Here is a 24,223-nt window from a genome sequence, read left to right on the forward strand (position 1 = left end):
TTTCAAACTTCCTCATTTGGGAGGATTTGGCCGTGGGTTATCCCAGCAGTGCAGGCATTTGCTCTCTTGTTCTGACTCAGTCTAGGGGCTATTTTAAAATCACACCTGTAACATCTCTGTTTTGTTTTGTTTATTACATAATTTAAACATTTTGCTGATAAAGTATTTTTTGTCAATGACTGTTTTTTTCATATAGCAACAGAAAAAAAAAGAAAAAAAAGGCTCCAAAACTTTTGACAAAGGTGAAATTGGTGGCATGGCAATTTCAACCCCTTTCCCTCCCCCCCTTTATTTATTTTCTTTTCCCAAAAGATGTTTGAAGTTCATTTCACTTTCAGCAAATTGACTGTTAAAAAGTGGCGGTTCAAAGACCAAAACCCACGAGCTTCTTCCCACACCTCTCCTGCACCCTGGAAACCCCCTTCCTCACCTCCCCAGCGGTCACATGGATCATCACAGATGATTATTATCTTCCCATGCCCACCCAAAGACATTTTTGCAAACTGGTCCCAGAGCTGAAGGCCCCGTTACAAACCCCCATCCCTCCCCCCATGCTGTGAGTTTTACTGAGCGGGTACACGAAGGTTAAGAGCAGTAGGACAGAACAAACTCAGCATCCTCACCACAGCTAAGCTTCACCATCCCAACCCTGTGGATCAGGAGGCCATGGCGTTCCCAGGTCCCCTTCTGTGTACTGGAGGGAGGGTCAGAGATGATTTTGGACATGACTCTCTTTCTTCCCCACTCTCCGTTGATTAATTTTCTGTCTTTGCCTGGGGAAAACCCACTCCCTTTGCTCCCACCTCAGAGGTGTTGCTCCCCAGGAGGTTCAGTCCCTCTGTGTGTTTTGGAGGCTGGTTGCCACCGCTGCTGTTTCTCTGGCTTGGAGCTAAGGAACACAGGGGACATCTGGAAAGGAGGGGAGGCTGCTGTCTGGGATACCTTGTGTGTTGGGGTGGGGAGGGAAGGCAGGCTGACAAACAGAACAAGTGAGAACAGCAGGTGGAGAGCAGTCCAGTGAGTGGCTGGCATGCACTGGGTGTCTCAGGGCACTCAGAGGCGTCACTGCCAGGGGAGCTCAGTGGGGTGATGGTGGTGACCTGGCTGGAGGCCTCCCTGGAGCAGAGTCCCCCACACACTCACCACCCTCTCTGCTTTGGCATCCTCAGATCTCCTCATCCTATGGGATACATACTCAACCACCTGGAGATACCAGAGCTGGCACTGAGGGACTCAGGTGCCAAATTTAGAACAGTTCCCAAACAAATCTCTCCATGCAGAGGGAAATCCCTGACAAGGAAAGACGTCTTCTGGCCTTTGGGTGAGTCACATCACTTCTGTCTTTCTGGGAAGGGCTGTGCCTTCCTGAGAAGTTGTAACTACTGCTCCTAATATCCTGTCTGCTGCAAGGACCCCGTGGCTGTGGGTTTCCTTGTTTGTCCAAAGTGGCTTGCTGTTCCAGGGATGCCAGCTGCACCCAGCAAGTCGCCAAGTTTAGCACAAAGTCCCACCTTTGGAGCTTGCCTGAGAGCTACTCGTGACCATTTATGGACTTTTAAGGGACAAAATAAAAGATTTTTCACATCTTTCCTTGAAAGACCCTGGAGGACTCTCAGCCAGAGGCAGAAGGACTGTACCCAAAGTGATACAAGGTCACAGGGAGCAAGGGGGAGGAGAAGGTGAGGGCTAAACCTTCCTCATGGCTGTGACCCTCCCCAGGAGCTGTTCAGGGTCCTTGTGCCCGAGGGATAATGAGCAGGACAAAGCCCTGCTCCAGCAATCCTCCTCTCCACAAGACTTCAGCAACTGCTCCACATTACCTGTCCCGCTTTTACTGTGAGCATCTCCACTAGGATCCATCCCTGGCACCAGGGGGGTATCACAGGAGCCTGGCTTGTCCCGAGGAATGTGCAAAGTAGCCATGGCTGGTTTGGGAGGGGGAGGTTATCATGCATTTAATGAACTCTTCAAGGAGAGGCAGAGAGTAGGAGTGGCAGGAGAAGACAGATGGAGCAGAAATGGAGATCTGGAGGGTAGAGGATGGGGATGGACACGGCCAGGTTTGGGGCAAATTCTCACCAGAGGCTTTGGCTCACCACCTGCTTCTTTCTACCCAATCTCTTGGCCCCATAAAAGGCAGATCCCTTCCTAGGTGCTGTGGGATGCCCCCTCTGACACTGGGTAAGAGTAGAACATCACCTCAAATTTACTTTCCTAGGGAGTGGCTTCAATTCTTGAAGCAAGGGGAAGGTGAGATGTGACATTCTCTCCATAATGCTTCAGCAGCAGTGCTTACCAAGGCCTCTGCTGCCTTTTAGAAATGCCCTCCCCATGATTTTCAGGGGCAGGAGGAGGATTTTGTTAGCTGGGTTGTCTCATGGCTGGCCTGAGGAGGTTCCCCTGCCGTGGAACACTGAGCTGGTTGTGTTACAACTGTCCACTGCCAGCCAGGGTTTGGTTGGTCACTGGGCTGAGAGGCCCAAAGGGCTCACACTCAAGTTACTTAATTAAAAAAAAAAAATCCACCCAGATTTATTGAGCTTAGGTTGTGTAAGATGATGCAGAATAGTCAGCCCCTGCTCTGAGCATGCTGGGAAGATGGACTGAGGGGACCATTTCCCAGGGACATGCTGAGAGCACACGGAGCATGTCGCTCCCTGACCAGCCCCTCCTCCCTCCCCATGCACACAGGGCAGGGCAGTACCCCGGAAAAAGAGACCAAACATTCCCTGGACACGGCTGCACAACAGAGTGTTGGTGCTAGGGGTGAGAGGCAGACACAGGCAGGAGGCCATGGGATGGGGAGAGAGATGGAGACACGGACTGAGAGAGAGAGAGAAGAGTGATGCAGAGCTGCAGGCAGGCGGGACACGAGGGCTGTCTCGCTGCAAGGTCTCAGGCTCTTAGCCAGAGGCGTTGATGTAGAGCTGGCTCTTGAGGATGTAGTCAATGACAGGCTGGCAGAGGTAATCCACAACATGTCCATCCCCGTGCTGCAGGGCCAGTCTGGGGGTGTGGGGAGGGGAGAGAGAAAGGTGTCAGAGCCCACTTGAGTGGGTCAGGTGCCCCTGCAAATGGAGAGGCTGGCTGGGGACACCCTGCTCTGTAGTGGGAGTAGCCCTGCTTCACCCACCTGCTTTTGGTGGAGCTGACAACTGACATGGGGTGGTTTGAGTCATCCTTCACCACCAGGATGTTGTTCTGCAGGGGAAAGAGGAAAACAGGAATGAAGGGATGGCTTGAAAGCAGATACGTGTTGCTCCAGCCTCCCCACCCTGCTGTGTGGTGACCCATTGCTCATCCCATCCTGAGCTGAGAGTATCTGACCCTGAGATGCTTTGTGTCCCATGAAAAAAGCGTCCCCCTGGGCGAAGAGACACTGTGAATCCTCTCTCAGCCTTCCCTGGCCACACGTGCACCCGCTGACTCACTTTGTACTTGCGGAGTATGGAGGAGTGGTTCATGATCCGCTCGGGGTCTGCTCCGTCCCGGGGCACCACCACGATCCCAAACTCCCCGACAATCACCTCCATCTGGGAGCAACACAAAGGGTGGAGAGCTTTATAGCCCGCCATGCAAAACCTGCCACTGCCTGCCAACCCCACCCTGCCCCGTGAAAGCTGGACCACAGTCTGGAGGGAGATGGTGGGTGAATATTGAGGCTGTGTCAACAGCCTTCAGCAGAAACACGGAATTGTGCAGGCAGGTGGTCGGCTGAAGATCAAACAAAAGGCACAGAGTTAAATCCTACAAGTAGACATTGAGGTCAGGCTTTGAGGAGAACTTGTGGCAGAAGGAGGTGGCAGCAGAAGAGGATGCCCAAGGTGAATGTGATCTCTGCCTCGCTGGAAGGGCTCATGAGCAGGATGGATGTATTGGTCCTGACAGAGGTCTGGGAGGATTGTTCTTCCAAGGTTGTTTGGCCAAATTTGCTGCTGCATGGGGACTACTCAGAGTGCTCACACCTCTCTCAGATGAGACTAATCAGGCTCATCCAAAAGAGCTTTGGGTCAGCAAATTCAGGCAGCAGGAGTACACAAGGAGGTGCTGCTGCAGAGTGCATCTTCTGCCTGTGCTTTGATGTCATTTCTGCATCCTTTGTGCTGGGCTCAGGGCTTGGCTCCTTTCATTTTTTCCAGCCCTTCAAAGGAGATGCCTGCTGCCTAAATGCTTTGAAAAGTTAAGGATTGAAGATGTGGTATGTGATTTTTGAAGGCTGAGAAGTTCAAGGAGGGAGGTTTATGTTGACTGATTTCAGGGAGGAGCTGGGGGAGCCCTCATAGTCAGCATGGAGCAGCAGGTGGGTCAGCAGCCCAGCCCCTCTCCAGGGCTGGTGTTCTCCCATGAAAATACAGCTTCTTCCAGCAAGGACCAACAGTGAAAGAGCTGATTTGGCTCTAAATATGTTTAATTCCTAACATCTGAACCACTCCTGTAAATACCTTATTTTCCTACCTGCATACCTCACTCTGCTGGGATTGGCATCTGCTTGATACTGGCTCCTTCCAAGGGACAAGGAGTGAGAGCACAGCCTTTGGGATGGGCTTACTCTCCACCCCAGGTGACATCCTCTGCGTTAACAGTGAACAGGGTTCAGGGCTTGGGACCATGGAAGCCCTATGGATATGTGTAGGGGAGATGACAATCAGGGTTGGGATGGAGGAGGCAGTGGAATGGTGGGCACAGCTCCTGTCATCCCAAGGGACCTAGTGGCTCCCAGGAGCACTGGCTGTGGGAAGCAGAGGAGGAGGAGCATGGAGGGGTGCCTGGCAGTGGTGACTCACATCTGCCTCATTCCAGAGGCCAGGGATGCAGAAGGACTCCAGCAGGTCGCTGCCACAGAGCAGCAAGATGCGAAGCTCTGGAAAAGAGAGGAGAGAAGCCCAGAGGTGGGAGCACAGGGGGCTGAGAAGGACCCCCCTTCCCTCCCCCACCCAACTTTGAGGGTTGGCTTTGTAGCTCAGCAAGAAAATTGTGCTGTGGGAAATTTTCTGCTCTGACAGGCCCATAAAGATTAATTTATTTGCACAACTGCCCGATAAAAGCCATAAAACCCGCCCAGAGGGGTGAAAAGAGGTGGCTACATGGGAAAATGCCTCCCTATTTGGCATTCCCAGATGGCCAAAGCCTTTAGGCTCTGCATGGTGCTAGTGCTAGGATGGTTGTAGTTCCAGGCTGTGTGTGAAAAGGGTCTCAAAATTCCCCATGCAGAGCTCTGGGTGATGTCTGGTGGGGCTAAAACCCCTAAAAGCCTTAAGAGCAAGGGGCACCATGGCTGGTCAGGCAGCCAAAATCTCTCCTGCTGCTGTGTGAGGCTCTGCAGGGCTGCAGGCAATGCGGGCATGGGGTGACACCACCATGGGAGGCCAAGTTTGATGGCACTTGAGGGGACTGTCAGGACAGGGTGCCATGGTAGGTCTGTGCCAGTGCTGGGAGCTGTGTCCCCATTGCACTCCCTTATTTCAGGTGGTTGTCTGTCAATGGGACTAGGCTCAGCCCAGCTAGAGCTGTTTCTGTAGCATTCCTGAGCCCCAGTAGCTGGCACCAAGGTGAGATGATCCCGTATCTGCCAGAGCTGTCATGCAGATGCTCCCAAGCCATGCAGCGCTCACCCAGAGGAGTGGGAGCAATGTGGAGAGGGGCTCTGTACTTACCAATCTCCTCATATCTCATCACTGTCCCCAGGTTGGCATTTTCATCTGAGAAAGGGCAGCAAAAGAGAGGTGCTGGTGCCCAGCCTCAAAGAGGGGTTGAGAGGAAGGGTGGGGATTGGACTCTAGAGGTGATGCTGGACCTTTCCTCTACATACCCACAAAGGTGAAGCGCTCCATGGGCGGGCGAACACAGCAAATCCGGCTCAGGCTTTCGCCCACCTTCCCCAAGATCTTTGCTAAAGGGGAAGAAGGAAAATTAATGGGAGGGAGGCTGTGCAATTAACCCATCCACATGCTCCAGCCAGGCTGGTTCTGCAAAATGTGCCTGGGTGTGCAACTACTCCCAGCATCTCCCAACACCTCCTCATGGTCTTAACTCCCAAGTGTGCTGCACTGTGCCTTGAAGGGACCAGGACCAGCTAGGCAGCTAAAATCATGAACAAAATCATAAGATGTCCATTTTAATGGGATTTAAGTAATGTTCCCTCTTCTCAACTAATACCTTTATGATGCACATCCCTCTGATTTGTAGGGAGTCCCACTACATCATCTCTCCTGCCAGCTCATCCCTTGGTACCAGGTAGCCTTTCCTTTTGTTGGTGTCACTGCCTAGACATCATCCAGGTGAAGCCCAAGGAGATTTCACAGCCATTTTAAGCTGTTCTTGGCTGACTCCTGCATCACACCCCTGCCCCACTCTGGACTTGCTGCACCAAGACTGATGAGACACCTGTCCAAATATAAGGCAATGGAGCACTGTTCCAATATGTGGCAGCCCTGGCTGGCAGGTGGGGGTAAGCAGCCATCCCTCTCTTCCCGAGGCCACCGCCACCTACCTGCAGTGGGCTTGCTGGAGACGTTGTTGTTGTTCTGGTAGATGTTCTGCGAGGACTCGTTCTGGGGCTGGCCGATCACAGGCGTGATGGAAGGTGTGTTGACATTGGAGAGGATGCAGCCAGTCACTCTCTGCAATCAGGGAAGGATGCAGTTGGAACAGTGTCTTCACCCCAGCAACCGTGCAAAACCTTTCTGATCCTGTAACAAGCCTCTGCACCCCTGGTTCAAGGCTACCTTTTGTGACAGGTACATCCCAGCTCACTTTAGGGTCTCCAGTCCCATCTGACCTCACCAAATGGGCCTGGGGCTATCAGGACCCTGTGGATAATGACTTGTGTTTAAGGTGGTATCAACTTTTTTTGTGTGGGCTAGCAAGGAGCATACATGTCCTCTTCTCCTCCACCCACCCCTGCAGGAAAAGGAAGGTATCACCAGCAACGACCTGGCTTCAGCACCACAGTCCCAGGATGCACTGGACATCCTGCTGGGCTGGCTAACGCTACTCCTGTGCCTCCTGTCTGGGCTGTCTGTGAGCTTGTACAATGCTCTTTCATCCATTTCCTGTCTTTGGTTTGCTTCCTACATCTGAGTGTACCAGCAGCTCTGCTACCCCTGTCACCCAAGGGTAGTCACCTTCATCCTTGGCTTTCAGGACTGCCTGGAAATTTTCCTCCTGGGGCTGTGCTCCCTGGGGACTTCCCAGATGCTGAATTTTCCTGTCAAATCTCTGTCAGGTTCAAACTGAGTTCTGGCTCAGCTGGTGAGCAAGGAGGCCCCTCTACCCCTCCCTCCCTCCCTGAGGGAGGAGGAAGCAGGGTGTCACTAATGATGTGGCTTATGCCCACTCCTGCTTTGAGTCTGCCTTAAGCCCTGCTGCCCTCCTGGTGTTGCTGAGTCCAGGATGGCTGCTGGCTCCAGCTGGAGGGCTCCATTTCCTTCCACCATCAGGGCCCAGACCTCAATGCAGCTGTGACAAGGTCTCACCCCTTCCAGGTCAGGATCTCACTGCTCCTGCAAGTCTTCTCGCTCTCAATCTCTGTATTTCATCTCGCTCTCAGTCTCTGATGTGTTTTGATTGTTGATAGCCATGAGCTGGGGGAAGAGCACCCCCACCCCTGCACTACCCCATGCCCTTACCCTGGTGCACCACGGCGTAGGGGCTGCCTCACCTTCATCAGGTCACGGTGGTGCTCCAGCACGCTGCAGGTGGTCTGCCAGGTGTCCTGGTAGCACTCCCAGGGGTCCACCCTGCCAGAAGCACAGCAAGACAACAGTGTTCCTCATGGCCACTGCCTGGATCTCCTGCCCATGCCACCTCCTCCCACTGGGCTGGCCAGCAGTACCATGAGCAGCCAGCATCTATCCCTCAGCCCTGGCGTGGACCGTGTCCTTCCTCCAGCCCTTCTGCACAGTGATCCCTAGCAGCTCTGGAGACCTGAATGGGTGCCTGGTCATCTTTCCATGCTTGGTACCCACTAACCAGCTTTTTTTTGGCTTGGATGTGACTATGTGTGTCATAAGCCTCTTTCTGAGGGCAGCCCAAGATGCTTCTGGTATAACTTCAACCACCAGATGCCACATGGCAGTGCTGGGAAGGTGGAAGTTTCCAGGCTCGTGCTGCATGTGTGGACAGGGGAGGTGCCACAGCACAAGGCTGGAGTGAGCTGAGTGACTTTGGGTGTCACCTAGACACCACAGGCTCAGGGATGGGCTTGAATGACTCCCCAGATCCTGAGGGCTCCCTTGGAGGGCAGTGTAACCTCCTCATCTGTTCTCTGCTGGACTGGGAGGGGAAGGTCTCTGATTTTTAATCAAGCTTGGGCTGGGAGGAAATTCATCCTGGAGCTCTACCAGCTGGTGGCATCTCCACTTCGCATGCAGGACTTTGCCCCGAGGTGCAGGGAAGGGGCAGGGGCTGCTGGTGCCATGGCAGTGCCAGCTCTGCCACCCACCTGATCCAGTCGGAGGACTGCACGGCCAGCTGGCACATGGTCAAGCGGTGCCGGCTGGAGACCAGCCCCTGCACGAGAAGGGGAAGGAAGAACGGTTATGAAGCCTTATGCTCTGGCCAGCCTGGGCTTGCAAACCCTCCTGGGCAGAACATCAGGCTCGCTCTTGTGAGACAGGCCAGAAGGATTCCTTCCTGCCCACAGAAGTTTATTTAAGCTCCTGTTTGCTGGAGGGGAGGAGTCTCTGTTGGGCTCAGCCCTGGCTACGTGCTTGGGTGGTGAGATTTGCTCAGCAGCACCACTCCCAGACCTGTGCTCCAGCGGGGCCAACCTGAGGGGGTGGTTTCTTGATGAAATTCCTCCAGCTTTCAGGAGACAAGTGAACTCACCACTCCTAATTTGACAAGTGCTTCTAAAGGTCACTCATTTGCATTATTTCGATATTCCCCCCCCCCAAAAAAAAAAACAACCCACTCCAATTTGCTTTGAAATAATTCAAACTAAAAAACCCCCACTTAAGGCATCGCCACCATGACGGTTTTGGATGGGACCGTTTCTCTTTGTTGTCTAGTACTTTGGCTCATTTTAGGGTCTCACTGCAGTTTTTATCTAAACAGTGAGAGGTTTCATCCTCTCCCTTCTCTCTGAGACTTTCCCAAGGTCAGGAGCTGCCCCAGGCAGAAGAGGGCCATGAAGGGACCACAGGTCAGGCAGTGCTGCCCAGTGCTCATCCCTAATTTCAGAGATACCATCTCAGACAGGAGGCAGAAAGGGAACGGGGACAACGCACCGTTTTCCCATAGGAGTCGTGCACGGGCGAGACGATGCCGCCAATGACAATGAAGCGTCCGGTCTTGTGCAGGTAATCCCGGGCTCGCTCTGGAGGGGGGACAAGGAAAAGGGTGGAGGGAGGTTTAGCAGGACCCACTGAGCCCTGCAACACGGTGGCAGCCACCAGCCACGGCCCAGCCAGTCCCTGCACAGCCACACAGCTGTCACACCCCTCCCTGGCCTGTGTCAGCACCATGTGCTGCCCATGTCCCAGCTATGCTAAGAGATGTTCAGTTTCAGGCTGGTATTTCCTAAAGGTGACATTTGAGGAGAAAAGTGCTGGTGACAAATTGCCAAACTCACCTGGTCTCCTACATATCTACCCCAGCTATTGAGACAGTAGCAAGGGAAAAGAAGATAAGGAAAGTAAGAGCAAAAAGGCAGATAAGATTGATGAGCCATTAGAAAGTTCATTTTATCTTCAAGATCTATAAAATATTTTGAATTTGCAAATAAAAAGGAGTATTTCTGAAATGGAGGTGGTGATTTCATGATCCATCAGCCATCACAAGATGTCACTGTGCATCACATCCTTCAGACACTGAACTCAGTGTCTGGCACTGCCCTGGGGGATGGTGAGAGGTCCTTCCTGAAGTGGGGGTGTTCCCAGTGGGGCAGTGGCTGCCACATCCCTGGAAGTGTCCAAGGCCAGGTTGGATGGGGCTTGAAGTGACCTCGGTTAGTGGAACATGTCCCTGTCCATGATAGGGGCTGGAATGGAATGAGCTTTAAGGTCCCTTTCAACCCAAACCATTCCAGGATTCTAAGTTACTAAGGGCAAATTTTTTTTCCTCCAAATTTTGAAATTTCTGCTAGGGAATATTATTCAGTTACTGTCAGTTAAAAGTAAATTAAGGAAATATAATTGCCATGGACCTTTTTTTCCCCCCTCGAGGGCATTGAGCAGCCTCAGGCCTCTGTGACAGCCTGTGGGAAATTTGCCAGCCTTAATATAGCCTCTTCCTCAGGCTCACCTGAAATCCTCACTCTGGCTGCCTTCCCAGCTCTTGTGCCATGGACACACCAGCCTCCAGAGAGGGGAAAGTGGGCTTAAATCATTTGATTGGTGCAAGGAGTAAAATTTGAATGCCTGAATTGGATGCACCAAAATTATCCTTCCTGCCCTCAAAATCCCATGAGAGCACATGCAGCAAAACACAGTATGCTTGGGTTTGGTTTTTTTGCACAGGTAGGGAGAAGCGAAGATTGATGGGTCAGCATTTACCTTTTTATCATAAAGCAAATTAAAATGCAAATTGAAAGAAAAAGGAAATTCCCTAACAAAAAAGATGCCATTGAGTTTTAAATGAACACATCCTTTCATTATTTCCTGATTTACCCTGACTTGGTTTTCCTTGCCAAAGGAAGATTAAAAACACTGATCTGTCCCTCTTCATGTATGACCCCTTTAGAAAGTTCATCTTTCAGAGGAGCTGAACTCTTCACATGCAAACTCTGCTTCAAGCTCTCAAGGGTGGCTGCTGGTGTTCATTTGCCTTGATTTTTGGTGGCAAAAGCCAAAGGTTTTTCCTGGCTACCAATATCTCAGGGTCTGTATTTAAACAGCCTGGCACCCTCTCCACATCCTCAGGCAACGTGACCCATGCTGCTGGCATGTCATCTCAGCTCCAGCTTCCAGCTCACACCAAACATCCACCACCATCTTCTGCCTTAACAAAACATTTCTTCTGCAGAAAACAGGCACTGGCACAGGATGCCCAGAGAAGTTTTGGATACCTCATCCTTGGAAGGGTCTAAGGCCAGGTAGGCTGGGGTTTGGAGCAACCTGCTCTAGTGAAAGGTGTCACTGCCCATGGCATGGATCTGAGGGGTTGCTGATGGCCTTGCAGCACTCAGGGAGGGCTCTGCTGCTGGCAGGAGAGGGGTGCTGCTGCTCTGTATTGCCATCAAAACTGCTCATTTGGGTTTTAACCTGCACAATCTGTAAAAATGAGGCTGCTTTCTAAGTTGGGATCTGAATTTCCAAGAGCTTGCTGTCTACCTCAGAAACACCACATAAAATTTAAATATGCAAGGGAAGTATTTGGGCAAATGTGGGCTAAGAAGCAGCAGTACAGTGTAGGGAATGGGAGCACCTGCCTTCTGGTTCTCTCTTTCCCATAACTTTCCATTCCTCTTGTCCTCTGTCACAGCTTCCCATTCCTTTCCCAGCCCACTTCTTGCCTGATGAATACCTGTGATGTCCAGAGATTACACCAGACCACAGAAAACTCCCTCCAGTATTTTCATTTTCTACGAGCACTTTACATCCTGACACACCAATGCAGAGACGTCAGCTTGTAAATGCAGGGCTCATTCCTTTTCTGGAGTAAATCTGTAATGCTCTAGGCAGCCTTGATGGCTTTTAAACATTGTTGACATAAATAAACTCGGGGCAGTGGCTCTGCCAAGACATGCATTAGCCCCCTGGCAGCCTGCTTGTGGGATGGGAAGCTTTCAGCCATGGCTCTGTGCCTGGCAGCTGCTGGATGACCATAGCCTTGCTGTGTTGGGGAGGGACAGGGGTGACACTTGGACCCATCCCAGGCACTGGAGACACTTTCCTGCTTTCCCAGCCCAGCTTTGCTTGCCTGTGCTGCAAATGCACTTCAAGTATTTTCATCTCTGCTGCTTTTCTGAGAGACAATGATAGGGAAAGAGCAGTCAGAGGATATGATCCAGGGCTACAAAACTGAAAAGTGACGGTTCTGTCCAGTTTGAATGAAAAAATACCATCCCACTTCCCCCATAGGAAATCAGTCCTTATTTAAGAGATGTTTCTTTTTGGAGGTTCTCACTGAGAATATTTAATCACAATGTTTGGGCTCCTCTGGCAGTTCTCCATCACCTAAATTGACATGACTGAAATCAAATATTCCTCATGTTCAATTTTTCAAGGTGTAATTTCAAATTGTATTTGCTTTGCCTTTGTACCTGGTTCATCTGCACCCCTAAGACTTCCTTTTTTCTATTTTTTTTCTTACAGAGTAAAGCCACAGGCCAGCTCTGATTTATGCCCTTCCCCCTACAGGAGATTGGAGCTGCGGCTTGCTCACACTGTGCCAGTTCTCTGAAAACACACACAAGGTAGCAGGGAGGCAAGAAAGCTTTGCACAGCCTTCATTGCACAGCCCTGAGAGTTGGGACAGAGAAGTTGCACAGCCACAGGTGATGGAGAAGGCAAAACCATTTCCCAAGTGTCTCATTTTTATTTTCAGCAATTTGGCCTCTTACAACCTTGGACAGGAGGTGGGACATGGCCATTAAAATCCCTTCTTCTGCAGGAGGGAGTGACCCAGATATGCCAGCACACTTTGTTTTATTCTCAGCTAGCAGTACTTGCAGGACCTAAATGGCGCTTCCAGAGCTCAGTGTGGGCAAGGAGCCAGCAGTTACTCTCAGTCTAATTGAATGATGTGTATGTATATAGATAGATATTATAAAAAAAAAAGCCCTCTGAATGCCAAATCAGGGATGTATTCATCAGAGGTGTCCTTATCCCAGAGCCCAGCTCTCCTGCCTACCGCAGAGCCTTGTTCTGGGTCCCAACCAGTGTCTTCACCCACTGTCAGATCTTGATTAGAGCTGGGGAAACTATTGGCATCTCCTTTCCCTGGGCTCCCAGAATAGACATTTCTACCAGAGCAAGCCCTGGCTGCTCTTCAAGAGAGGTCCCTCCTTTGGGAAGAAGCAGGAGACTGATTCTTCGCTGTGGGGTTGGCTCTTCCCAAGGCAAGCCTGGGGAGATCCTAGTGTCCCACTGACCCAAATAACCTGTCCTACCCCGTGCTCAGTGCCTCTTAGACAATTTCAGTCAGATTCTCAGGAGACTTCTAGCTGGTAGAAAAATTCCATTAAGCCCCCTAATGATTTTTTAAAAAGATTTTAATCTCTGAGCTAATTGCTCTGTTACACTTTTCCCCACCCCATTAGTTCATAGCTGTACCCAGGCACCGTGGTAATAACAAATATGGGAAGGGCTTTGTAGGCACACAGTTGGTGGTATTTGGGAGTGGGGCTGGGCCCAGCCTCATCCCCAGTGGGCACAGCTGTGCAGGGCAGGTGAGCAGCACTGACAGCAATGAGCCATGGAGTGCCCAGGGGCACTGAGCAACCACCAAAGGGAGCAGAGGGCACACAGCTGCAGTGCATGGACACGAGGGGTATGAAAGATTGGGCTAAAGGACAAGAAGAGTGGCTACTTGCAGCCTTCTGAAGAGGTGTGGTGTTACTGTGTATGGGTTGAAGCTTTCTGAAATTGTGTGATGATACTCTGTGTACTGTGTCCATCTCAAGTGACGTGTGCTGTGACAGGGGTTCAGGTGCTGCTGCACATTAGTTTTATCAGCTTTTCATAAGCACAAAAAAGAAAGCATTGGCCCCCAAATGCCTCAAGATTTGTGGTGGAAGTGGAGGCTGTGAAAGGCCCTGAGAGGTGATGCTGCAGGACCTGACCCTACCAGCCCACCCAGGTCCCCACCAGTGTCCAGCTCAGAGCCACACAAGTGATGACTAATGAGTCTCATGCTATCACTGTCTGTTGATCACTCCTGGCTTCAAGCAGAAAGGTGAAACTAGGTGTTTAAAACTAACTAACCAGCTAAAAATAATAAAAACAGGAGACTGAGTCACAATAAGCTGACCTAGAAATGGCAGAGCATTTCCTGGAGTCCCAGCTAGATGGGGCCTGGGCAGGGGACCTGGCTGGTCCCAGAGAATCTGGGTTCCCTCTATGAAGCTGTAGAGGGACAGCCTATTTGATATAATTGAAATATAAAATGAAGACATCCTACTTTTCCCTCTTTTATTAGAAGTGTAGTATTGCAAGGGTCAGTGTGTCTGAGAAGTTACACAGGAGTCCAGGAAGAAGAGCTCTCAGGCCCTAGATCTTGAGAAGGAGCATCTGAGGAAAAGCATGACAGAACAACCCAGGCCAAGATGCTTTTCCTTCCTGTAGCTGCTACTCCTGCTGCTATGGAGTGGGAAGGAGCAGGCAATACCCATCAGATGAGCAACATAAGAAGAAATACGAGGAGCTGCTTCTTGAGTTGAAGTGCCACCAGCTCCTCCAGGAAGGGACTGGACCTACTTTTCTGTGATCAGCACAGTGCTGCCACTCTCTCCACTTGTACAGAGGAGCAATATAACCTATTGCTTGGAGATCTCCACTCTGGTATCACAGGGAGAGCAGGAACATTCTCAACGCCCTGCTGGATCTCACCTGAGGTGTGGGCAGATGAGCGGGTGGACTTATTAAATACCTCCATGAGGTGTTCAACACCTGGGTATCTCAGAGGTCTTGGAGCTAAAGAGGTAAGGGAAAGCATCTGATGAGGTAAAAGCAACTATACCAGATGGTTGGATGGGGCTTGGAGCAACCTGGTCTAGGGAATGGTGCTGTAACAAGATGATCTTTAAGGTCTCTTCCAAACCATTCAGTGATTTTAAAAATGGATGAAGAAGAGGCCTTCATTTAAAGAAGGCTTTTTGAACTGTCTTCTGCAGGACAGCACTGAGACAACTTGCTTAGAAGCTCTTGGAGAAGGATTAAGCATCTCTAGATAAGAAGATTTTTTGTATCTGTTGAATTGAAGTGGCAAGTGAACGGTCATGTACCTTTCCTTGTCTGGTGCATAGCTGTCACCCCACCCCCAAAAGGATAGCAGCAAAAGGCAAAATTTTCACTATTCTACCATGGTTTTATATGTCAATTTAGTCAAAATGTGGATGGAAAATCCAAAATAGGACAGGCATCTTAATGTACATCCCTGGAGAGGTCCCAGTCCCCATCTTGCTCAGGGAAATTGGTGTCACACAGTGCCTTTAAAAAAAAATGAAGGGGAAATAAAACCCCAACAGATTTTTCACACTTGTTTTCCAGTGCCCTAATTTCCCTGTGGAAGCACTGTTTGTTTTCATTTCCAAGCTGTTGTAGCACATCAAAGGCAGTGCTTTTTACGCCCTGGCATGTGTGGTGCTGCTCCTCTGGGCTGACACGTGGCAAGATCACAATCCTACCAGGAGCAGAGGATTTATGGTTCCCAATTCCCCATGTAGCAGGGATGAGGAGCCTTTGTCCAGCAGCTCTTGGCTGCTCTTGGGCTGCCTCCACATGGAGCTGACCCCTGTGTGTCTGACCCAGGGCTTGCCTTTGCTGGCAAAGTATTTGAAGATGCTGACCTTGTCTGGGATCTGCGTTGGCTGAACCAGGACTGTGCAGGCAGAAAACATCCCAGCTACAGAGAGGCAGGAAGGCTGGGGGGATGCTGGTGAGGGTGTGGGGTGGCAGAGCCATGGTAGGATTTCAGGCTCAAGGTGACACCAGAAGGGATGTCACATTCCCATTACTGCAGTTGTGTCTCTTTGCAGACCCATTCCCAAGACCCCATTTTCCCCAAACAGAAACATCAACCATGTCTTTGCACAAAGCAAAGGTGCCAGAAGCATAGTTATGTTTTTAAGCATTCCCTAGCCCAGCTTGTCCTGGGAAAAGTGGATTTTCTGCTTTCCCTTGCCAATGAACCACAGAGAAACGTCATCTCCTCAGGGAAGGCTTAAGCTCAATTAGGGGCTGTTGGGTTTTCAGTGAAAATAGAAACCTTTGTGTAGCAGGGGCTGTGCAAGTTCTTCCTTGCCTGGCTCAGAGGTGGGTTCTCCACCCATCCCATGGGGACCTCCTATGCCTGTGCCTCCTATTCCAGCCCCGAAACAGGCTTATCTCAGTTAATCTTCTCCTGGGGCAAGCCTTACAGTGGCTTTTGAAAATGCATATTTCTGAAGAATCTAGGCTTTTCTGTTCCCTAATATTGATTTAGCAAATTTCTGCTGTTATGACTAAGATACATCCAGTGGCTCAGGCTTACTGAAGAATACTACTTGTTGCTGAAAAGGGGGAGGAAAAATAGTGTTTCTGAGCCAGGTTGCCTTTTCCAGCAACAATTGTGTTTCAGTGGAATGAGAGCTTGTGCCTTGGCCTGGTTTATTTTCAGGGTTGTGATGGGCACTATTGACTTTCTCCACACGTGGCATCTATATCTGCCACCAGTGTCCAGCCATCTGCTTGGCTGGGCATTGGTGGCATAATGGAAGTGCTTGGATTAAGGGGTTATAAATACCAGAGAGGGCATGCTCATGTCAAAATCCAGAGGTGCCCTGGCTTTGTCTCTATCTTATGCTGATTGTTCAGTCTTTAGAGGTTGTTGGATCTTCCCAGAGCTGCCCTGGGCTCCCTGGTTCCAGGTGGAGGATGAGGTTAGGGTTAGGATTAAAGGTGGAGGTACTTGTGCTACACTTCAACGCAGGTGGACTTCTTTGGCTCAGAGGACCTCTTGCAGCCCCCCAGCCTTGCTGCCAGAAGGGATTTTGGAAGCCAAAGCGTTCAGAGGTGAGGATGCCCATTTTGGGCCAGTTGCCACTCAGAGGCAGGAGCATCAGCACAGTCATGACCCACTCCTACCCCTGGCCCCCATCACTGGGGTACCTGACCCACAGCAGCCTGGCAGCAGAAGGATGTGGCTCCCCCCACTGCACCACTCAAGCAGTTAAATGAGCTGCCCAAGGTTACATGAGAGATGTGGGCTGCTGGTGTTTAGCATGCAGCTAATTGATACCTTGGCATTGCACAGGCTGATGTTAAAGAGCATCTGAGAAGACAGTGCAGGAGGTGAGAGCATCACAGTGAGTGCAAATGGTTTTTAAATAGAAGCAGAGCCCCTGTTTCCTCCTTGAATGAGGTTGTAGGACTGGATTTCTCACTGCCAGGTTTGTTTATAGTCGGTGGAAGTAAAAGAAGGTATGTGGCACATTTTGGGAGGAGGCATTATCATAGAGTCAATGTGATGTCTCAGAGACTGTAATAAATACTGCTAAATATTTAATAGCTTATAAATGTTTTAAAAGAATCCCTGAATAGTTATTGATGGAGTTTAGTCTCATGCTCAGGAAAACTCCTCACTCTGGGTCACAAAGAGGAGATGCTTGAGACGCAGGAAGCTGATGACAAAGGCTGTGAAAAATGAGTCTGTATGGGGTGCAGTGATGGGAATGTGACATCGGCTGATATGAAAGGGTCCCCAGAAGAGCCATGGGTGCTGCAGTCTGCCAGTGCTGCTTTGTCCTCCCGGCACAGCCCGCAGGTATCTGCAGTTTCAGTGTGTTCGGGGCGAGTGCTGGGCGTGGAGGCGCGCTGTGACTCAGCCACCGCGGCACCAGGGCTGGGCTGCCGGCTGTCGCTGCCCCGCCGAGCCAGAGGCACTTGGTGCCGGGCACAACTGGCCTTCCCGGACCCCTCGCACCGAGGAAAGGTTTCGGCTGTTCGCTGTGATTTCAGCGGCTCGGATGTCAGTGGAAGCTCCCCCGCCGCGTTACAGAGGGATGAGCAGGGATGCCGCAGCTCCCCGCGTCTGGTACCTCACCCCGGGTGTTTTAAGGGACATCTGTCCTGGCTCTGCCCTGGTCAAGTCATCCCCACTGCGCTCTGCCGATGCTGCTGAGCTCCAAAGCCGGGCGGAGCTCAGCCAGCCTCTCCCTGTCCGTCCGTCCGTCCGTCCTCCCGGAGCCCCACGGCACCTCCCGCTCCACCGATCGATCCCTCCTGCTCATTACGCATTCCCATTCCAGCCGAGGAGGAAATGGAACCACGAGCAGCCTCACAGGGGCCCGCACTTCTTGTTCATGCTGCAGACAGCAGAGCAAAGTCTCTCTCAAGCTCCTGACAAGATTTCGTTAGATGGAGGGGGAAGGAATTTTGCTCCTGGACATTGGCCGATGGATTCTTGTTTAAGCAAAGGGGAAAGGGTGAAGCTGTCACGCCGCTCAGGCATTTCTCCCAGCTCTGTCCCAGGCAGCGACACTCTCATTAAACTGCTCTGCAGTCCAGTCATCTCAATCAAATAAGAAAAAGTGATTCTTGAAATTCAGCTTATTAAGACAATACATCATTAACAAAAGCCTCAGCTCCTACCTCTTCATCCCTCTTTACTTAGAGACACCATCCTTTCATCTCAAATCCCTTGCTACGGGATGCAGCAGCCCTCACTGCTGCTCCTCTACAAGGATTGCCGTGGATAATCAAAGAGCAGCCTGCTGAGATTTTTAATTGCTCAAGTTTTCTTAAGAACCAACCAAGAGGGTTTTATGTTTGATAGCAGAGTCCTCTTTCATTGTTTTCCACCAGAAATGTTTTTTAGCCAGCTGTTGGTTGGGATATTAACTCTCTTCAACAACAGATGCACATAGGACCTAAGGAAAATTTAATTAGACAAAAAGGAAAGAGTAGTGGGGATTTGCTGACTTTCAGGATTCAGGCTATTTACTGGCAGTGTTTTTTCTGGGCAAGTCCAGGTCCTGGGCACTGCTTGAAACGAGGTAGGTGGGGAAACCCCATGGTCAAACAGGTTTGAAATATCTGAGGTACCAAAATTCCCTATTCCCTATGTGGGCCACATACGAGTGACATCTCACAAAGCTCTTCCTCCCAAAGAAGCTGACCTGGAGCAACCCATCACCCATAAATGCACATGCAGGAGGTGAGGCAGTCTGGATACAGGCAGATGATACAGATTTGATTAGAATTCTCTATTTGCCATCAAGTGCTTCATAGTACCCAAAAACCAGCTGTAAAAAAGCCAAGTACCTGTGACTAAATCGAATAATGTCCCATTTTTGGGGGGGTTACCCAACCTGATGCCTCTGAGACCAGCTCTGAACATCCCCACGGACCCCAAACTCCCCCTTGCTGGACTTTGTGGGCACAGTGCATCCAGAAGGGGGGAGGAAGGCTGAAATCTTCCTCTGCAAGAGCAGGGAAGTCCCAGTGAAGCTCTGCTACTTGCAGGCTGATAAGCAGGTGGAAAGGGGAATCAAGGGGTCATCAAGTCTCTGGAGACGAAGCTGTTCTTAGAGCTGAGCAGAAATAAAACTGTGGTTGATGAGCAAGACTTTGTGAATGAAGCTAGAAGCCTGCAAAGAAAAGAATGTATTGTGAAGAATCTTAGAACTTCATAAAGACAAGGAAAAAAAAAGTCTGAAGTGCCAAAATAGGGGGTGTGGGCAATTCCAGAGGGGCCTTTTCTTCTACTATTGAAGAAAAATTAATTAAAGAAAGAAAAAAAATCAGTATCAAAACACAGCACATTCATCAACTAGATACCATTTCACCCCACCACAACCCTCATTTCAGTTTGAAATCATCAGAACAATCCTCCAATTCTCACATAGCCACAGGAGAGTACAAGCCCTTCCCACTGCAGAACCTACAAAGAAACTACTCTCAGCACCTTCCTTCCAAATTCAGCTATTTTTTGGCTCCTTCTCCAACTCTGAAACACCATGGCAGAGAACCTGGAGCCTCTGACCTTGTCTGGTGATGCCTTTAATCCCAGCATTTTACCCAAGACCACCTTCAAAATGAACTATATTTTTTTGATTGAAAAATTTGCTTTCCACCTTGCTCTACAGAGCTGCCTTTTGGTTTCAGAACTCTGGACACAGTTGTATTAGGGCTCCCTGAGCCAGGACCACATGGGGAAAGTGATTTAATTGTCAAAGCAAGCACGAGCTCCTTGTCTGGCAGAATGCCAGCATGGGCTGTGGCGTGTTAGAAGAGCTGCATGGATTAGGTTTTGCTTTTGACGTTGGTGCCTTGGCTTTTGTCCTTTGGGTGGCATTGCTTGCACGGGAAGGGAGGAGGAGGCAAACTGTGAGGAGGCCAAGATGGAGGAGATGCACTTTAGAGAGCAGATCCCACTGCCGGGTGTCTGTGCCACTCACCATGCCCCAGTGCTTCGTGCTGAGACCCAAAGCCAGCACGGGGATGTCTCAGAGGTTCCCCTCCTGAGCTGGCTGCAGGGCAGGAGGGACAAGCAGAGGCCCATGCTCTGTGCTCCTCTGAGGGGCAGCAAGAAATGAAAGTGAACAGCTTGGGCTTGGTGTGTGCTGGCTGAGGTGAGCAGGTGGGCTCCCTGCATCCAACAGCAGTGGGGGTTTTATGTGGCTTTAACACAGGACTTTGTTCAGAATCTTATTTTTCTTCAATTATTAAGACTTTTTGATTGGGCTCTGCTTTTTCTTCTCCATACCTCCTTAGGCTATTAATGGAGTTTAATTTTGGGTTAAAGGCCACCAATGTTTATGTCAAGCTTTGGAAACAACCTTTGCCCTCTCTGTCCTTCTGTCTTTCCTCCCCGCCACAGTAACATCCCAAACTTTTTCTCATAGCCACATAAAGCTGGAAAATACAACTGACATTTGTGATTCAGAACACCTCTCAAAGCACAGCTGATACCACAAATAACTCGGAGTGTTTTCAGGACTATGTGGGTGTTTGTCTCAAACCCTTGGTAGGGATGGCTGTACATGACTGTGTCTCACCTACTTTTTTTGTTATATGTCATATATCTTAAAGTATTAATTTATATGTATGATATTCATTTTGTATACACAGATACGATTCAGCCTCATTTGGGGAGCCCCAGTGATCCAGAATTTTAACTGGCAGATGGAGCAGGGAGCTCTGCTGCAGTAAGTTTTGCTGCTCACAAGGTTCAGTGGTGGGATGCAGTTGCAGATTTGGGGTTGTAAGAAGAATCCCAGCTTTCTGGAATCCCAAAGATGAGTCTTAAATTCATAGGACTGATGAAAGAATAACTCAATGAAAATCTTTCCCCCACTAGAAGAGACTTCCACATAATTAACTAATCCCCTATTCAGGCAAAAATCCTATGGGAAAAGGTTGGGTTTTGATCTGAATAAAACATGGTAAAATCCACACTGAGAAAAATGATGGTTGACATACAATGGTGTGTTTACAGTGACATCCCTGAGCAAATATTGTACTTCCTTTTGGCTTAATTAGTGCTATATGTTAAAGAGATAAATTGTCTTTCTTTATACTAAGCAAAAAATCCTCCTATTGGGTTCTCAAAGCCCAAATATTTGTCTGAATGATGAAGACAATATTTTTGTCCAAATTCAGCTGTTTGAAATGCATCAATTACAGGACAAAGCCCTGTTTTGGTTGGACTCTATAGTGCAGAGCTAGAAGAGTAACACAGATTTTGGTTGAGATTCCTATGGCTTCACAGGATTAGCCCTTTTTTTTGGGAAGAAGTGTTCATCAAACAAAAATCATGATGGATTTAGAAGCTAAATTCTATGTCCTTTCCTCATGGAAGTCTCCTTTGTCCCTATCAGGTATCTCAAGTATTGTTTTCCAGGAGCTCAACACAACGCATGCATAGAAAATTTCCACGTCAAACCAACCTATTTAAGCTAAAACCTGTCTTCCTGAAAGATGTCTGAGTATTCATTTACAGCCTTCATGTGACAGAGACTCCACCAGGTACCCAGGTACTTTCTCACCACTCCAGGTACTTTCACAGCCACACAACAGATTTGTAGTTTGAAGTGGTTCTGTGATCCACTCTTGGCATCTCACGTGTACTTATTCTGCTGAGCAAAGTTGCCCACTTTCATCACATATCCCTCCCCTAAGCAGATCAAGATACCCCTTAGCATATTTAAGGATGGGTCTAGACTGAGCCTCCCTAGTCTCCCGCCATAAAGCCTGGCTTCCAAAACGAATGTAATTCTTCTCACTGTTCCTCAGAGAAGGGTTTTGCTAATGCTGTACATGAAAATAATACAACCTTTCTTCTTCTGCTTGATATTCCCCTGCTCATATCTACAAGGGTCACATTTGCTGCTTTATTTACAGCACCACACAGAGTTTGCATTCAGTGGGTTGTGCACAATCCCCCCTCAGTCCTTGACACCACCACTGTTTGGCAGAAGACATTTGCCTTTTGTTTATATTTGAAGTGTGTTCTTCCCCGCTGGACATATGACTTTGCCTTTGCCTCTGCTGTTGAACAAGCCCTTTTTATCAAACAACCAGAGTTAGGCAGCACAACTGACTCATTACCAGCAGGAATTGCTGTTCTGCCCACTTTGGGGTCATGGCCACTTTTTACCATCAGGGAGTATATATCTTCTTTCACATCTTTGATAAAGATGCTGAAGAGTACTGAGCAAAAAGAAAATCTTACTGCGAGTCCATAAGAACATGCACTGCATACTAATATCTCACTGATCCTTATTTTCTAAAACACATTTTGTTACTTGTTGTTAGTCCACTGAATAAGGGCCACATGGATATCTTTAGTGTTGCTTAATCAAAATAAGAGTAAATGTGAATTACAGAAATCTTTTTCATCAGTAGTTGCTTCCATCAAACAAGTCCTCGTAATTTAATTTAATAATTGTTTTTATTTTAAAATAGTTTCTCTTGATCCCTCTTGACAATTTCTTTTTCCTTAGGGGATAGGATTTTTTTTTTTTTTAATTTGAAGCACATTGGTGTCCAGGCCTACATTTTGCTGGCACTTATGAAATGGAATAACAATGTGCTCCTTTGCCTCTAGAAAGCCATCATTTTCTAACCTGATGTGCAGCTCATTATGTTCTACAAAAACAAGGTCTGATGCAGAAATACCCAAGCTGATTTCAAGTATTTTTATATAGTTTACACATTTAGAAACTTATACACAGCTTTCAGAAACCCCAGTGATGCTTCTCTACTGGTAGCACACAACCTTCAGTATCTGCTTCCCAGCTTTAAATCTCCTATCAGACATAAAGGATGAATCCTGTCTCTGCACTCCAAGGCGGTCTGCAGTGGACACTTCACCCTCCCAGGACTCCTCCTCAGCCAAGCGAGCCACTGTTTGCATTGGGATTTCCAGGCATTTTGAGCTTTACCCAAACAGTATCTACGGCATGTCAGATCAGACTGCCTTTGATGGAGACTGCCCTTCCTCTCTCCCTCCTTCCCTCCCTCTTGTCTTGCCAGGCTGTGGCAGTGATTCCAGCATCCCCATCATCTGTATCATCACAGGGACGCCCGGTAATATCCATCATCTCACACAAACGTTTCCCGTTCCTTCGACCTCGTATCAATCTAATGGTGGAGTACTCCAATATCTCCATCGTATTTTTGTTGACTTTTGTACCTGGCTGTGGCTGCTTGGTTCTATCTCCTCCCTGGTCAGAGGAAATGGAAGCGCTGCAGCGGCTGCAGTCTCGCAGACCCGAGGACGAATAGCAGCGGACAAACAGCGCCAGGACCGACCCCGGGGGCTGCGGGGCCGGGAGCGGGAGCATGTGAGTGCAGAGAGGGGACCCCGGCCATCCGAGGGGGACAGCCCCAGAGGGATGGGGACAGCCGCCAGGGATGGGGAGCAGCTTCGGGAGGCCCCGGCGGTCCCCGCCCGCGGCGCCTTCAGCACCACCGGCGGCGGACAGCGCCCGGCCCGGCCGCGGCCCCCGGGAGCGGAGCCGCGCCTCCGAACGCGCCCCGAGCCCCGCCACGGCCCCGTCCCCACCCCGGGCTGCGGCCCCAGGCCTCCCCCCGCCTCCCCCGGCCCGCCCCGCCGCCGCGGACACCGACCGAACATCTGGATGTGCCCCTTGGTGATGGGGTTGAAGCTGCCGCAGGCCAGCAGGATGACGTGGGTCTTGGTGGTCTCGGTCATGGTGCGGCCCTGCCCGGCCCCGCCGCGGTCTGAGGCTCGGTGCGGCTGCGGGAGGGAGGAGGGCGGAGGGATGGAGCGGGGCCGGGCGGCAGCGGGGGCGGCGCCGCGGCTGCGGGAGCCGGGCCGGGGCCGCCCCTCGCCAGCACGGCCCGGGGCGCGCCCCCGCGGGGTCCCACACACGCGTGTGTGCGAGCACTCTGATGTGCACAGCCCACGGGCACGCTGCCATCCCCGCGGCGGGGACAGCGGCACACGGCCCGGCACGGATGCGCCCATGCACAGCACAGGGATGGGCACGCATCCGCCCTAGGGGCACTCGCACTCGCAGAGGCGCAGCGGGGACACGCTGGCATCCCCAGCACCGAGGAGGTGTAAGGGGAGGCTTAACCTGCAGATAAGGAGGCTGAAGGGTGACCTTATC

General features: G+C 50.2%; 1 protein-coding gene across 1 annotated transcript; it reads right to left on the reverse strand.

Moving 5' to 3' along the window:
• Window positions 1-113: 113 nt before the first annotated feature.
• Window positions 114-24,001, reverse strand: NMNAT2 (nicotinamide nucleotide adenylyltransferase 2). Its single transcript, XM_038143945.1, has 11 exons — window positions 23,718-24,001; window positions 9,231-9,319; window positions 8,444-8,511; window positions 7,661-7,739; window positions 6,491-6,620; window positions 5,810-5,890; window positions 5,655-5,699; window positions 4,785-4,861; window positions 3,432-3,533; window positions 3,134-3,201; window positions 114-3,006 (listed from the first exon to the last, which is right to left on the reverse strand). The coding sequence occupies exons 1-11, from the start codon at window positions 23,800-23,802 to the stop codon at window positions 2,904-2,906; spliced, it is 927 nt and encodes a 308-aa protein (XP_037999873.1). The 5' UTR covers window positions 23,803-24,001; the 3' UTR covers window positions 114-2,903.
• Window positions 24,002-24,223: the final 222 nt, after the last annotated feature.

This window comes from Motacilla alba, chromosome 8, assembly GCF_015832195.1.
Source record: "Motacilla alba alba isolate MOTALB_02 chromosome 8, Motacilla_alba_V1.0_pri, whole genome shotgun sequence".
NCBI lineage: Eukaryota > Metazoa > Chordata > Aves > Passeriformes > Motacillidae > Motacilla > Motacilla alba.

Coding starts and splice junctions, on each gene's coding strand:
- NMNAT2 (XM_038143945.1), bottom strand. CDS start 23,802: ATGACCGAGACCACCAAGACCCACGTCATCCTGCTGGCCTGCGGCAGC. Junction 8,512..9,230: donor ACGACTCCTATGGGAAAACG/GTGCGTTGTCCC, acceptor CTTCTCGTGCAG/GGGCTGGTCTCCAGCCGGCA. Junction 3,534..4,784: donor GCCTCTGGAATGAGGCAGAT/GTGAGTCACCAC, acceptor TGTTGCTCCCAG/ATGGAGGTGATTGTCGGGGA.